General features: G+C 38.5%; 1 protein-coding gene across 6 annotated transcripts in view; it reads left to right on the top strand.

The window, feature by feature from the left end:
• mapkbp1 (mitogen-activated protein kinase binding protein 1) overlaps positions 1-13,803 on the top strand; it is a 36,483-nt gene that overhangs the window by 1,839 nt on the left and 20,841 nt on the right. For all 6 annotated transcript variants that reach the window (XM_034307946.2, XM_026933866.3, XM_026933865.3 and 3 more), the window contains 2 exons: positions 3,029-3,120; positions 13,552-13,614. In XM_034307946.2, coding sequence (XP_034163837.2) covers positions 3,029-3,120; positions 13,552-13,614 — 155 coding nt within the window. The remainder of the gene's footprint in view (positions 1-3,028; positions 3,121-13,551; positions 13,615-13,803) is intronic.

Genomic DNA, 13,803 nt, shown 5'->3' with positions numbered 1-13,803 from the left:
ATTATACTCTTTGCAAACTGCAGCAACTTGTAATGACCAGTGTATCTGATTAGATTATATTAAGAAGACTTGCGTGACTGTAGTTTCACTGTGTGTGTGTGTGTGTGTGTGTGTGTCGAATGTGGTTTTGCTCAATCCAAATTCAAACATATGTGTAAGCCTCTAATGACTCCATTAAGTCAGTCAGCGCAGTTTGATTAATGCGTCCTGTTTATGAAATGTTTATAGCTTACAATTTCTGTAGTATGCAGAAGACTCTTGAGGTACACTTGAGTTATTAGGAAAAGACGATGTTCAGTTCCTGCCTACAGGATCTTGAAGATACAAGACCAGACAAAGGGAACGTGTGCGCACGTACATGTACTTGTACACCGCAGTGGTTTGCAAACCAAGATGGTGTTTAGTGTCCTGAGGCTTTGTGTTGTGCAACTTCAAAAGCAAGGTTGCTCCTCCCAGCTGTAAAGTTTTTGTTGACCCTTTGGCTGGAGATGGCTCCTTTGTTCTGCCATATATGAGCTGAGAAAGTTTTTCATGAAATTTCCTATTTAAATCCAAATCTTTAGCTCTTAAATTTATCACATGTACCCAACCCTGGTCCTGGAGTAGTCCCTGTCCTGCACATTTTAGTGTTTTCCTGCTCCAAACATTCTCAGCTAGTTAACAGGCCTTTCTGAGTTTAAATGGGTGTGTTAGAGCAAGGAAAATGTTCAGGACAGGTGGTGATCCAGGACCAGGGCTGGGGAACACGTGACCTATATTCAGCCTTGTTCTCACATTTAGTAATTCTGTACAAATGTAAATGACATTAAGACAAACAAATTAAATAAGTTTTATGTTGTTTAGAGATGAAAGACACACCTTCCCCACCACATCACCTTTGACCTGCAGGTAAAAAGTCTCCTGTCTCTGTCATGATGCTGACAGAGATAATTCACTGGCAAAAACCTGAATATACTTTTCATTAGCATTCTGCTTATTAAAGCCTCTGGCAGAGATAGACTTATGGAAATAACCATAGCAGCAGTCATATACTGGTAATCAATGGTAAAAGGTTTAAAGAAAAAAGAAGAATAAAAGTCTTCGTGTTTTTGTATTTATTGTTTATGCACTTATTTTGGTCCCCATATAAGACTGACATTGTCCTTTTTGTTACTAGACCACTCTAGCACCTGTACTAACTACAGATTCTGTACTCCATACTGATTCTCTAAGTGTTTTGTACTTTTGCACCTTCAGCTGTTTTGTAAGCTGTTGAGGATAAAAGTGTCTGACAAATTACTAAATTTAAATGTGCTCATGGTATAAGTGAGATAATAGCCGCCTAAGTCTCCTAATATCAGAAAATAATGTGCCTGGCCTTTGGCGACTCATCAATGGTTTTCTGATATCAGGACACTTCATTGGGTGTTATTTCTTGGGTAACGTAAATGAATATCTTACTTTTATATTTAGTAAAATAATATACAGTATATATATTTGTAAACTCCATGGATGGCATGCAACATTTACATACAGCCAAATAAACTGTTAATAATGTGACCGATAGACCAGTGAAAAACATAAACATGTAAATCAGAATACAGCAAATAGTTTGAGGCAAATTTCTATCTGGTTGAATGAGGTGGATAATCTGTTAAACAAAACAAAAAACTTTTCAGTCTGATTAGTTTCACAATCTGAATCATCACTGACCAACACGATTGATGCAACAAATTATCCTGTGAGGAAACTAAGTTCGTTTTATAGATATTAAAAAAAAAATTAAAAAGACGAGTACATGGTGGGCCAGTGGAGGAATCCAACTACTAATAAGAAGGAGAATTTTAGAAACACATTCTGTTTTACTAAAACTGACCTTGTTTAAAACCCAAGCAAGGTGTTGTCACAAGCTTCTCACTATGCTGGAGATCATTCATTCATTCATTCATTCATTCATTCATTCATTCATATTGACATAAATGTTTGCATATAAACATGCCAGTGTCTGACTGTTTCAGCATCACTAGTCATTTATATTTGTGCACACAACTGTGGGATTTAATAAGTGGGGAAAATAGATTGTTCACATTTTCACAATATGGCTCTAGCTGTTTAATTATGCAGAAGTTTATACCTGTGCTATTTATTTTGGAATGTGGAGCCTGAAATGATAAGCGCTTCAGGTTTGAGTAAGCTTGACATCAGTAAATTCCTTATTCACATGTGCTATTGTATAAGAGTATTATAAGAATGAAGAAAAAGTACTGATTACAGTCTGTCATGTGATGACCCCTGATGGACAGATACAGCAGAAAAGGGACTGACTGATGCGTGTTAGAGGGCAGGGTTATAGTAACCAAACACACACATTTCCCCTCAGTCTTTAAAGAATTCATATGCATGGGTTTGATGGATCTTGGATTTTTGTTGGAAAGAGGACATTGGTGTGATTTGTACCCACTAGTCTTTTAAAAGTTGGAGAAAGAATATTGTTAAAATAAACCTTGTGTTTAATGTGGTTGCACTGAAATGTTTCTTGCAAAGAGACTGTTTAAAGCTACAGGACCTGATGTAAGTGCTTCTTATTGTGTTTTATGTTTGCGTTTCCTAGTGTTCATTGTATAGTATCAGATACTGATACGTTGATTTTTTATATATGCTTCAAAGAATAATAATGTTTGCTTGTTACAAGTGTTCAGAGTATAACTGTTTGCTTCTAAATTTGAATTTGCACTGCAATGGAAATTCTTAACTCATGATTTCCATTTCAAACGACAGCATTGTTTTGGAGTGTTAGTTATTGGTGGAACAGTCCTGGTCTGGCTAAGCTTTTGAACTGTTTGTTCTACAGAACCGGTATTGTACAGGAGCTTGTCTGAAGTCCTGTAAATTTGAGGCACATTGCCGTTTATCATGCATCTGGCACACAGACAGATTACACCCTTTCATACCCAGACTGCTCTTCCTAAGCTTTCTTTTTCACCTAGAAGTGGTAGCAACGTAGCAACGCATATATTAGACTGTTCATCTTTTTCTTGTCATTTCGCAGGTGACTCTTGAAAAGGTTTTGGGAATTACTGCTGCAGGAAACCGTGCCTTGGCCTGTGATCCTCACTCAGGTTTGGTAGCCTATCCTGCAGGGTGAGTAACACAAGAAAAACTGCATAGCAAAAATTGTTGCTATACAAGAGCGAGCCCAGCTCTTATCTACAGGAATAGCTGTCATTCTCTTATCAATTTTCAGGTATAGAGACAGTCATTGACCTGATAGTTTCAATGAATTTTATTGATTGTTTTATTGAATTGTTGACTTGAAATGTTGATTTTTTTTTTTAAAAACATTTCATTGAGCACACTCAACAGTACAAAAATGACCTTCTGTGCTGTATGGGATTCTTAGAAAAGAGAGTCAGAGTGTGAAAACACAGCTAGAAATTCATCTGCCAGCAATCTGATAACAGCTGTGTAAGCATGCACAGAAATTAGGTGGTGTACAAACAGGAAACGCAAAAAGCTGAGTTAGGAAGGACAGTTGTATTCTCTGAGTTGCACACAGAGTATGGGTCTGCAGTACACACAGACCTTCCCCTGTACCCAATTACCTATTGGCAATCATGCTGTGGTTTATCCAAAGGCATCAACAGGATGTTCCTGTGTTTTCAACAGTATGTGTGTACAACACTCCACAGAAGCAGATCTTTGCATAAAATGTGCAAGTTCATGTTTTAGTCTTGCACTGAAACGCAGTTAATGTTCAGATATATTTCTACATGGCTGTAATGGAGCATGGTGGCCTTCAGTTTGGTTATGGGCAAAAAAAATCTTTGAAATTTTTGGGATTGATGGCAGACCCTGAATTTAAGATGGATACTAATAATGTATACTTCATGGTGTTTAACGAGAAATGGATTAGGATAGAGTGTGTTGGTAATAGTTTTGGAATTCTGGTCATGAATGTGGGGGTTGAGAGCCTCCTCTCAGCCACCACAGTGAGAGATTTTAGTGCTCACACTCTATGAAAACATTCTTTCGTTGCTGTACATTTTCTTGCCTTTACTAAACAGCAGCCATGTCTTGAACATAATGAATACATACACATTACTAGTACTGAAATGGTCTGTTGAACTTAAGTCAAGTCAAGACTGATTAAGTCAAGCAAATGCCCTACAAAAATGTTCACTACCTTTATCTTTCATCCCACCCCACCATTCAGAGTGTGCTTCAAGTGTAAAATACTTTCAAGATGAATAGTTGTACAATATAATAGGTGGAACTCTTCTTATCAAGGTATATAACAGCTTTCTCAGGGGATGTCTTAAGTCTGCAGTTTGCTGATTAAGCCAAGTTACCAGTTGTTGCAGACAACTGACCATGGACTGCTCTGAATATAGTGCGGAGCACAGTGAAGTGTGCACATAGGGCAATCAGATGAGACCCAGCAGCTGTTATGCCAAGTCTGTTCTCCTAGTGAAAGTTACAGTGAATGATTCTCAGTGCAAAAGATTTCAAGGTTTGTAAAAGCTTTGCTGCCTACTGCGTTCAGTGTCCTCTGTCTCTGAGCTCTACCATCACACTTTGCCATGACTTAATGTGTTGCAATTTGTCGTGACATTTATCACACATAGTTGCTATGAATGCATTCTGACTGCCTTCATCTTTTGACTTGGTGACTAAAACCTTGCTGAACCCTCAGCCCTGTTTCCAGGTATAGCACACAGAAAGATAACAGACAACCACTGAATTTGGGCTAGACAGCTGGGTTGCTTTCATTGACCAAATGACTTTTAGGAGGTCTTATTGTCTCTGATGTACTTTTGACAAGATCACCTGTAGTACAGTGGGTGGGATTTAAATGCCAGTCAAGTGTTTGTGTGTGTTACTCCTCAGACAAAACCAGTCAAATGCCACTTCACTCACACCCATGAGTTTTTCAGACATGGATTGCACAGTTATATAAATGACAGTTTATAGCTCCCCAAATGAGCATGTTGTTGCGTGTTTTCAGATAACTGATACACATTTTACATTCTGTCCATGTGAATGCTGAAGTTCAAAGTACAGACAAATGGTCTACAATGAATTGACTGATAATTCACTTGTATTCAGTAGTGGAAACTGAGTGTTCATTTACTTCAGAAGGAGCAGCTAATTCCATTTGAGTCCTTCTTTGTTGATTAAACTTGAAGCACTCTTTGGGAGGTGCCCTTTTCTTAATGAAGTGCACCTAAATGAAAAGATGTTGAGTACTTGGTTGGTCAAGAGTGCTCTCGTTTAGTTTGACTTGCCTTTTCAGTCATAGGCACTGTGGTTGTTGCATCATATGCATAATGTGCTGCTGTTGCAGATTTAAGGACTTATTATTAAGCTATCGTAGTTGGACTTTTTTTTTTTTTTTCGTGTTTCATAGTCTGTGTGTTATTGCTGATCAAATTCAGTAAATCTCATTCTACAGCATGAGACCAGGAGGAAAATGACCATATAATTTTTGCATATTTCAAACACGCTACATTAGGAATTGTTTGCACTGTTGTGTAAGTGCTAAACTAATGCCAACATAGTGTAATGTACAGGAGTTCAGTCATCTGCATGACCAAGAGAAATGAAACAGAAAGAATTTACACCCTGCTCTGTGACAAATGCCACTTCTCTCTTTTATTTCTCTACATACTGATGCAAAGGGAGTCATCAGCTTTTAGCAGTGTTGCTTTGTTGACAATGTATTCAGTGACTGTTTTGACAGCTTTGTGTTTCTTTATTCTTATCAGCCTGTTCAGAATCCTGCAGTAGTTTCATCAACTACAGAAACATTTGTAGTGTTATGAATATATGCTGTAGCTGATTGTAATTTTGTTTTATGAATTTTATTTTAAGGAAGAACCTTTTTCTAAACACATACCTTTGAATAGAATAACCTTTGAGACGGATGATGAAAATAATGAGCATGCTTAGAAGCAGCATGTTGCTGTATAGGTTTATAGATCATGGGCAGTAATGTCAGCCATGCATGAACATGTGGGTCAGACGCTCTCTGTCTCTCAGCAAAAAAATGGGTCAGTAGAGCTGAACAGTTAAGTGACTTGGAGAGGGAGAAAAGAGGATTGGAAAACAGAGAGGAAGAGAAGCTGGAAGGGATAGAATAATGAAATCAAAAGGCCATAATTACCCAGTTTTTGAATCAGAATAAAGAGATTGTGTGTGTGCGTGTGTGTGTGTGTGTGTGTGTGTAGTGCTGTTTTCCACTGTGTAGTCTGCATCTGTGCTGCATTGCAGCACTTGGGACTATTAATCCTATATTAGTAATCTCTCTAAGCATAGCAGCACAAACTGAATTAGATATTGTGTGGAAAATTCTGGCACTTTAAAAGAGATTATTTCATTCCCCCGCTTTGCTCAGAAACTCATGCCATATAAACTGGTCCCAGTGTGAGTATTAAAGGCAGAATACAGTGCCACGATTCACAGTCCTTGTGCTAAAGTGTTCTCTCCTGGCAGCTGTGATCTGAAGCTGGGGGATTGGAGAGCTGGGCTCAGTCTGCTCGGGCTGTGGGAGTCCAGGATCAGTGGCGGATCCTTGCTAACACAGGAGCATCAGGGGGTTGGGCTCTGAGTTGGAAACCGATACGCTGACAGGGAACCTGGATCAGTGTGTGTGTGTGTGTGTGTGTGTGTGTGTGTGTGTGTGTGTGTGTGTGTGTGAAGTTTGACCACCTGTCTCTCTGGTTTATCCAACTTACCAGATGGAGCAAGGCAGTGGCTATCACGCCATGTAAACCACTTTTACTTCACCCTTTTAACTCTCCCTTGCTCATCCAAAAAGATATTGCTCATGGATAAAACTATTTACCCCTCTTCTTCATTCTCATGGATAGTCATTACATTTCTCATGGGCAGAAATGTAATGGCTAATTAACCACATTGACTTTTTTTTAACATTGACTGTGCATAAGCCGTATGGTACTGAGGGTGTACTGTCCCTGCTTGAAATCTAAATGTTGTTTATGGCTGTCCCTACTCCCAGTACACCTTATCCATCTCCTTAAGGCCTTGGTCAGACTCAACAGGCCCTGAGGTCTCAGGGCTGACTGAGGTTAAAGGAAACACATTAAATATGTTTATTTTGAATTTTTTTTGTGATGTACTTGGCAGTTCTTGGTGCTAATTTGTTGGTTGGGGCTGTATTTACATTATTCCCGTGAGCAGTTACAGTGCCATTCAAAAGGACAAAATCTGTCAGCGATATCAAACATAAGGGGCAACAGTCAGCTTTTGCTGTGTGTGCCTAACAAGAACAAGAGCTTACTTTCTTTTAATGAGTGGAACATCACATTTTGGAGTCGAAGTTCCAGAATGAAATGCAGCTATGCAATGCAGTTGCGTTGAGATTTATTTGCAGACACATGGCTCGGCTAATTAGAGATGATCATTGATCATGATTGATGATTGAAATTGATCAAGGACAGTGGTATTAGCATGAAAATTGAAGCTTTGAAACACTATGTTTAAGGCAAAGTATTAAAAGTATGAGGAGGTGAGAGAGCATGACAGACTAAAGAGCTGTTGCATTGCTCTCTTTAGGTAGAGATGAATTCTCACTGTAGCCACTGTCAAACGTTATTAGGGGTAATGTAGGAAACCATTAACTAAAGTGAAAAAATGTCACTTTTTTGACTACATACAATGTTATTAGTTTATTATTATTTTTACTTGCTCAGAATACATTAATATTTGAGTACTGTATGTGTAATATCTCCCACTATGTCACACTGACTGCATACAATGTTTATAGTTACTGGCTTACAGCACATTAATAATCTTTTCTCTGTGTTCAGTGTTTACAGTTTGCTATTTTTTGTACTATGTAAGAGTTCATTTATCAATTTTGCACTGTGTCTGGGTAGGAGTCTGCTACCGTAGCACAAGAATTTCACTGTAGATCCACAAGCACTCTTGATGAAAGAAGTTTAAACTAAAAAGAGTCAACTCAGAATTTAATCATAATTTTTAATTTTTTTTGCACTACTGAGGATCACCAATTGATTATAAATACTGATATGCAAGTTATTCAGGATGGATATTTCCTTTAAAACCCTTTAACTGGATTATGTGTAGATGAAATGTCTTTTATGTAATGTCATCCAGAGACTCAGACTCAGTGCTTTGTTCTCCTCCAAATTGCATCAGAGGTTTATTGGTTTCTTGTGGGACACAGTGCATTATATCATCATACTCGCAGCTATTACATGCAGTAATTCTCTTAAACTGCTAATTAGCCTGCAGTCGTAAGTCTTATTTTATTCAATGATTAACATGGCTAGTTGCACAATCACAACTCACCTGCCTTTTGACCTGTAATGGTGCAGACAGACAAACTCACTGATTTCACTTCTGTTTCACCTATCACAGTATGTGTAATGTAATTTTTGAGATTTCATGTTAACAGCCCAAAATTCTAACTTATTTATGGTCTATGACAGCTGTACTATCTGCAAGTATCCCTTGAGTATCCAAGCAGTGCAACACTTGATTGAGCTGATTAGGGCTCTGACCATGTGGGATAATGAGCTGGATCAGCATGTCTCTGACAGTAGGCAGACATGATACACATGGCCATGCAGAGTTCAGCACATGGCAGCTCATGTTCAGCAACCTATGCGTTTTTTTTTTTTTTTTTCTTCCCCCCTCTCAATATAAATGTGCTTCCTCTTGCACTGTCATGAAACATTAAGTATTTAGGAATTTTGGTTTTCTTGCGCTGACATCCATATGACAGCTGCTCAACTCTGTGTGAGATTGTCTCTCTCAGGACATAGTTGTACCTGGCAGGTAGAAATATATCTAGAAAAATAACCAGTTTTTCCACTCCAGTTTGACATGTTAAATTTACTGGATATTTAACACCAAGTTTATGTTCCCAGGGATATCAAATACAGTGAGGCTACTCCATCTGTATCCTATCATTTACATTTGCATTTAATCATTTGGCTTATGCAGACAGCTGAAGGCACAACAATACAAAGTACTTGAAGTATCTTTAAGCATTTATAATGTTAGTCAGTTTCAGAACCAAAGCACTTCTCTAAGTTGCTTAATCTTTGAAAATCATTTTCAGTGTTAAATGTGTGTTTCAGTGTTAGTGTTCGTCCTCCAAGATTCCTGTTTGTGTGATATCTCAAGAACGAGTGGTTGAATGTTTGTATGATTTATATGGAATCATCATTGTAACCAACAGAATAACTGATTAGATTCTGGAATTGACCGATACAGGGTCAAGGTCACAGCAAGGTCAAATGCCTGAAATAGTTTAATTTCATCAATAGCTTCCTTTATTTTTGAGGTATATTTTAAGGGTGTTTCTGGCATACAAATTAGTAACAAGAAGGTGCAGACTTGTTAGTGGCCGAGCCAAGGGAGCAAATTTGACCTTGCTCTGTGGGTGGGGCGGATGGCATACCTTCTCTCCCTTGTCAATCACAGTGACACCAGCCAATAAAGGGTGTATGCAGAAGAGGGCAGATAATGTTAAATTGCCATGTGATGCATAATGAGCAGCCGTCTGAAAAAGCTGCAGTTGGCAGCTTCACTTTTCTTGGAGGAAGCATGTGTCAGCCTTCATCCTCCCTGGTTGTTAGCTGTTATATGATGGGGGAAGGCTAACTAGTGGGTGGGAATTGGGAGTTGGACAAACTGGGAAGGAAAATGGGAAACAAAGTAACTTAGACAGGTTTTTAAATGCAACACTACTGTATGGCTGGAATGTTGTGAGCAAACCTGTATATTGTGATACATATCATGTATCATAGAAATGCCTTCGAAAATCATATGATACTGTTGTCATATCACCCACCCCTGTTGCATAAACAAAAGCAGAGATTGACAAAGCCTGTGTGTAATAGTATGTAAAGAAAAAGTAAACCCTTTATAGTGAATATCAATAATCCAGGCATGTTTGTGTGAGGCTAGAATTCTTTGAGATAATGGAGTTGAAATTTTTAATTCTGTAAAGGTGTAAAAGAGAGGTCACTGGATGATTTTTCACACTTAAGTTTTTTTTTTTTTTTTTTTTTTAAATAAACAGGCTTTGTCTATCTTTGCTGGTTTGTTTTGGCAGGGTAGAATTGTTTTAGAAGTAACCTCAGTCATTGCTATTTACACATTATTCTTGTAAGTTAATCACATTATTATAGTTATTATATGATCAGTATTGGTGTTGGCCCATGGTGAAGATATTGCTATGTGTGTGTATCAAGTCAAATGTATTTTTTTTTTTTTTTTTTTTTTTTTTTTTTTTTTAAAATGTGGAAGGTTGTTAGGTGATTGCAGTTTTTTTTTCTTCAGTTTTATAATGTGCATTACTGAATGTCGTACCTTCTGTTTGTTAAATGTTTTGAATTTTATTAGCAACAAGTGACTGGCTTAGTTTTTCATAAAGGCACGAGTGACTTGCCAGAATTGTAATTATCAACAAAAGATTTGCAGCATTAGTCAGTAGGGTTGTTTTTATCTTGGTTATTCAGGTTGTTTGGTTTAACTGGGGCTGCTAAGCTACGTGTTCTGTTGCAGGCAGATGCTTTGTTACTGATGATAGCTAAGACCTTTTTAGACAGTAAATTGATTCTGATTGAGAAAAAAGATTGACCCATCATTTTAGCGTAAAGGTATGGATACAGGTAATAAGCAGAAAAATTTAACTTTTGGCCATTTGATAGAAATGTACACTGGGTTTCACAGACCAAAACCATTTTTTGGACATCCTCACATAAAATTCTCTTGTAGTCTAAATTATGCATGAACAGTAGAAAATAATTTATTTTATGAAAGATTGCTTAATCTGCAAAGTTTCTATCTCCATGGCCAAAAAAATGCCAGGAAAAACAGCAGATGCTGGCCAACATTTGAGCTGACCGGTAGATAGTTTTCCGTTTCCTTCCTCTTATAGATATGGATTTCTTTTTCGTTTGTTCCAGTTAATTTAGTGTTTTTTTTTTTTTTTTTTTGTCCAAGTGTCTCCTTGAATCATCTTGAATGTTAAAGCTGTTAATTGGTTGTTCAGTAAGTTAAAAATTGTAGTGCTGTAGCAGCTTTCTGAACTTGCATAGCCAGCCATATGTTTAACAGCTTCACTGTATGAATGAAAACATGCACCAAAGCTGTATTCTTTCTTCCTTTGTTGTTATTCTGCATTGTTCTTTGTTCCTCTGAGTCAGATACTGTGTAAAACAAGGTACTTTCACATTGCTTATGTCTCTGCACTTGCGTGTGTTACACGTGTGCATATATGTTGCCAAAATTGGTTTGGTTCCAGCACCGAAATGCTGCGGGTCTGGAGCTGAGGGAACTGGAACTGGTTAAAAAAAGGTTAGGCGGTTCCCTTAAGAAGTACCCGCCCTGTGGCAGTGTTACTGTGCTGACTGATGTCTGGTTCACATATGAGTGTATCTGATGCAAGATGAAATCTCTCTACTCACACTCTTGTCTGTGTGTGTAAGCACATCTCTGTCTGAGCCCTGTAAATCCTATCACAAGCTCTGTATAAATAGCCCTTAAAATCCATTAAGTGCATTAGTTATCAATGGAATCGCTTTCCCTTTGCCTCTTTGTCCTCTCAAATAACTTCTGTAGCATGCAGAGAAGTGTCCAACTGCATGATTTTGGGAAAATGAGTCGTGTCTGTCTTCTCTGCTGTTTAGGAGTGACTTTAGTGACCCACAATTTTTCCACAGCTGACACGCAGCTGTATACACTGGTGCTGTGTGACAGGAAAGCATGATGATGGATTAAAGCCCTTTTCCTGTTATGCTCTGGTGATGCTGTAGTGCCTTTAGCAGAAACACATTTTTCTAAGTGGTACCATTGTCAAGTACCTATCTGACATTCAGCCACAGATTGTCTGTATCTTACTCAGTTACTTATATAAATTTGACCTACCAAGTTGGCCAGCAGAGAAGACCTGAGGCTTGAGTCAAGCAGCTACACTGCTGATCAGAGCTTGTCCATGTGTCTGTGTGAGTGGACATGGCTTATTACTGATTTAACAAGTACGACTGATTCTCAGGTGTATTATTTTTATCAACAGCAAACCTTGCAGTATTGATATTCCTACAGGCTTCATAATAGAAAAGTCTTTTTCTTTTTAAAAAAAAAAAGGGGGGGGGGGGGGTTTCACACTTGAAATTCTTAACCCTGGATCATTCTAAACCCCGGGTAAATGGAATCCTAGGTTATCTTGTTTCACGTTTCCCATTCCTCATACTATACCTGGGGTTAACAATTAATCCTGGATGTTCATAATCTGACATTTCACACTGTACATTCCCAAAACCTGGGTTAATGTTCTTATTTGCATATTTGCAGTGTCAGTTGGATAAATACAGCACGTGACCGGATTAAATAATGGCTTGTCTCGCACTTTCAGATCGGTGAGAAAAAATTTCTGATTGCGTGTCTGTTGCTAAGCATTTAGCCAAAACATTCTCACACCGCATCGTTTCATACTGTACACGTTTGGCACCGCAGTGCGGGATGCTTCAGAGCAGAGTTTCATAACCCCGGGTAAAAGGCGGTGCTAACCCTGCTTCTAAATTACAAGTGTGAAACGTTCCTCTACCTGTGGGTTAAAAGCGGGGTTTAGAACGCCGATAACCCGGGGTTAGGAGCAGTGTGAAAAGCCTTTAAGAGTGTTCCACATGCCACAGTAGCTTGGTGGCTGCATGGAGTTTGCATGTTCTCCCCATGCTTCGGGGCTTTTTTCTGGGTACTCCAGTTTCCTCCCCCAGTCTAAAGACATGCGTTGTAGGCTTATTGTGTGAATGTGTGTGCGATTGTGCCCTGCAATGGGTTGGCACCCCGTCTAGATTGTCCCCTGCTTTGTGCCCTGAGTTCCATGGGATAGGCTCTAGCTTTCCCCCAACCGTGTATAAGCGGTACGGAAAATGGATGGATGGAGTGTTCCACATAATACAGGGGCTGGTGAGCATAACAAAATCAGGAGAGAGAAACATGTGGCCCACCTAACCCACTTTCAAAGCCAAGCACACACACATTTCTGACCGCCTCTCACTCCTGATTGTTCCTGGTTTAATCACTGTTGGGCTTTGTTTCTGGTTACAGACTGGTAGGGAGTAGGCTAATGAAGATTAATAACAGATTGGATTATATTATTTACAGATTTTATAGATTTAATTTATATTATTGTTAGATTATGTCAGAGTGCTATCTGTGAATAATCTGTAATTGGTTTTCTCAGCTGTTTCCGCAGAGCAAACGGTTATATTTCTGCTTTTTTGTTACCAACAGTTTTACAGAACTTTTCAACCATGATGACATGTAAAGGAATAATGGGCAGTGTTCATCTGCAGCCCTTTGAAAAGGCTTTCACTTTTTTTTTCTTTTTTGCAAGATGAACGAAATGAAAAAAGGAAGCAGATGCACAAAGAAAAACACGACACAATACAGAATGTACCTAAAGTAACAGTTTGTTTATATTGTACTAGTTAACATGTGCATGGTACTGACAGACTTGTGTTAATGAGTGTTTCTTTTCTCTCTGTTTTGTTTTTCTTTCTGTACTGTTAGGTGTGTGGTGGTGCTCCTAAACCCCAAGAAGAACAAACAGTATCATATTCTCAACAACTCCAGGTAGGGCTCCCAGTCGCAGCTGCCTATCACAGCGTCGGCACACACCCTTGGCTCAATTCCTAGCTAATATGCTATAAAGCCTGCTTTGAAACTCTGTCATAGAATGTGCAGGGCAGGTTAAATTGGATTTATTTGAACTGAACAAAAGGAAAGAATAAATGAGGGTCCTGTTTTACATCAGTTGTTAGA

Source organism: Pangasianodon hypophthalmus, chromosome 10 (genome assembly GCF_027358585.1).
Source record: "Pangasianodon hypophthalmus isolate fPanHyp1 chromosome 10, fPanHyp1.pri, whole genome shotgun sequence".
Classification (NCBI taxonomy): Eukaryota; Metazoa; Chordata; class Actinopteri; order Siluriformes; family Pangasiidae; genus Pangasianodon; species Pangasianodon hypophthalmus.
This window is presented reverse-complemented; position numbering and strand designations above follow the sequence as displayed.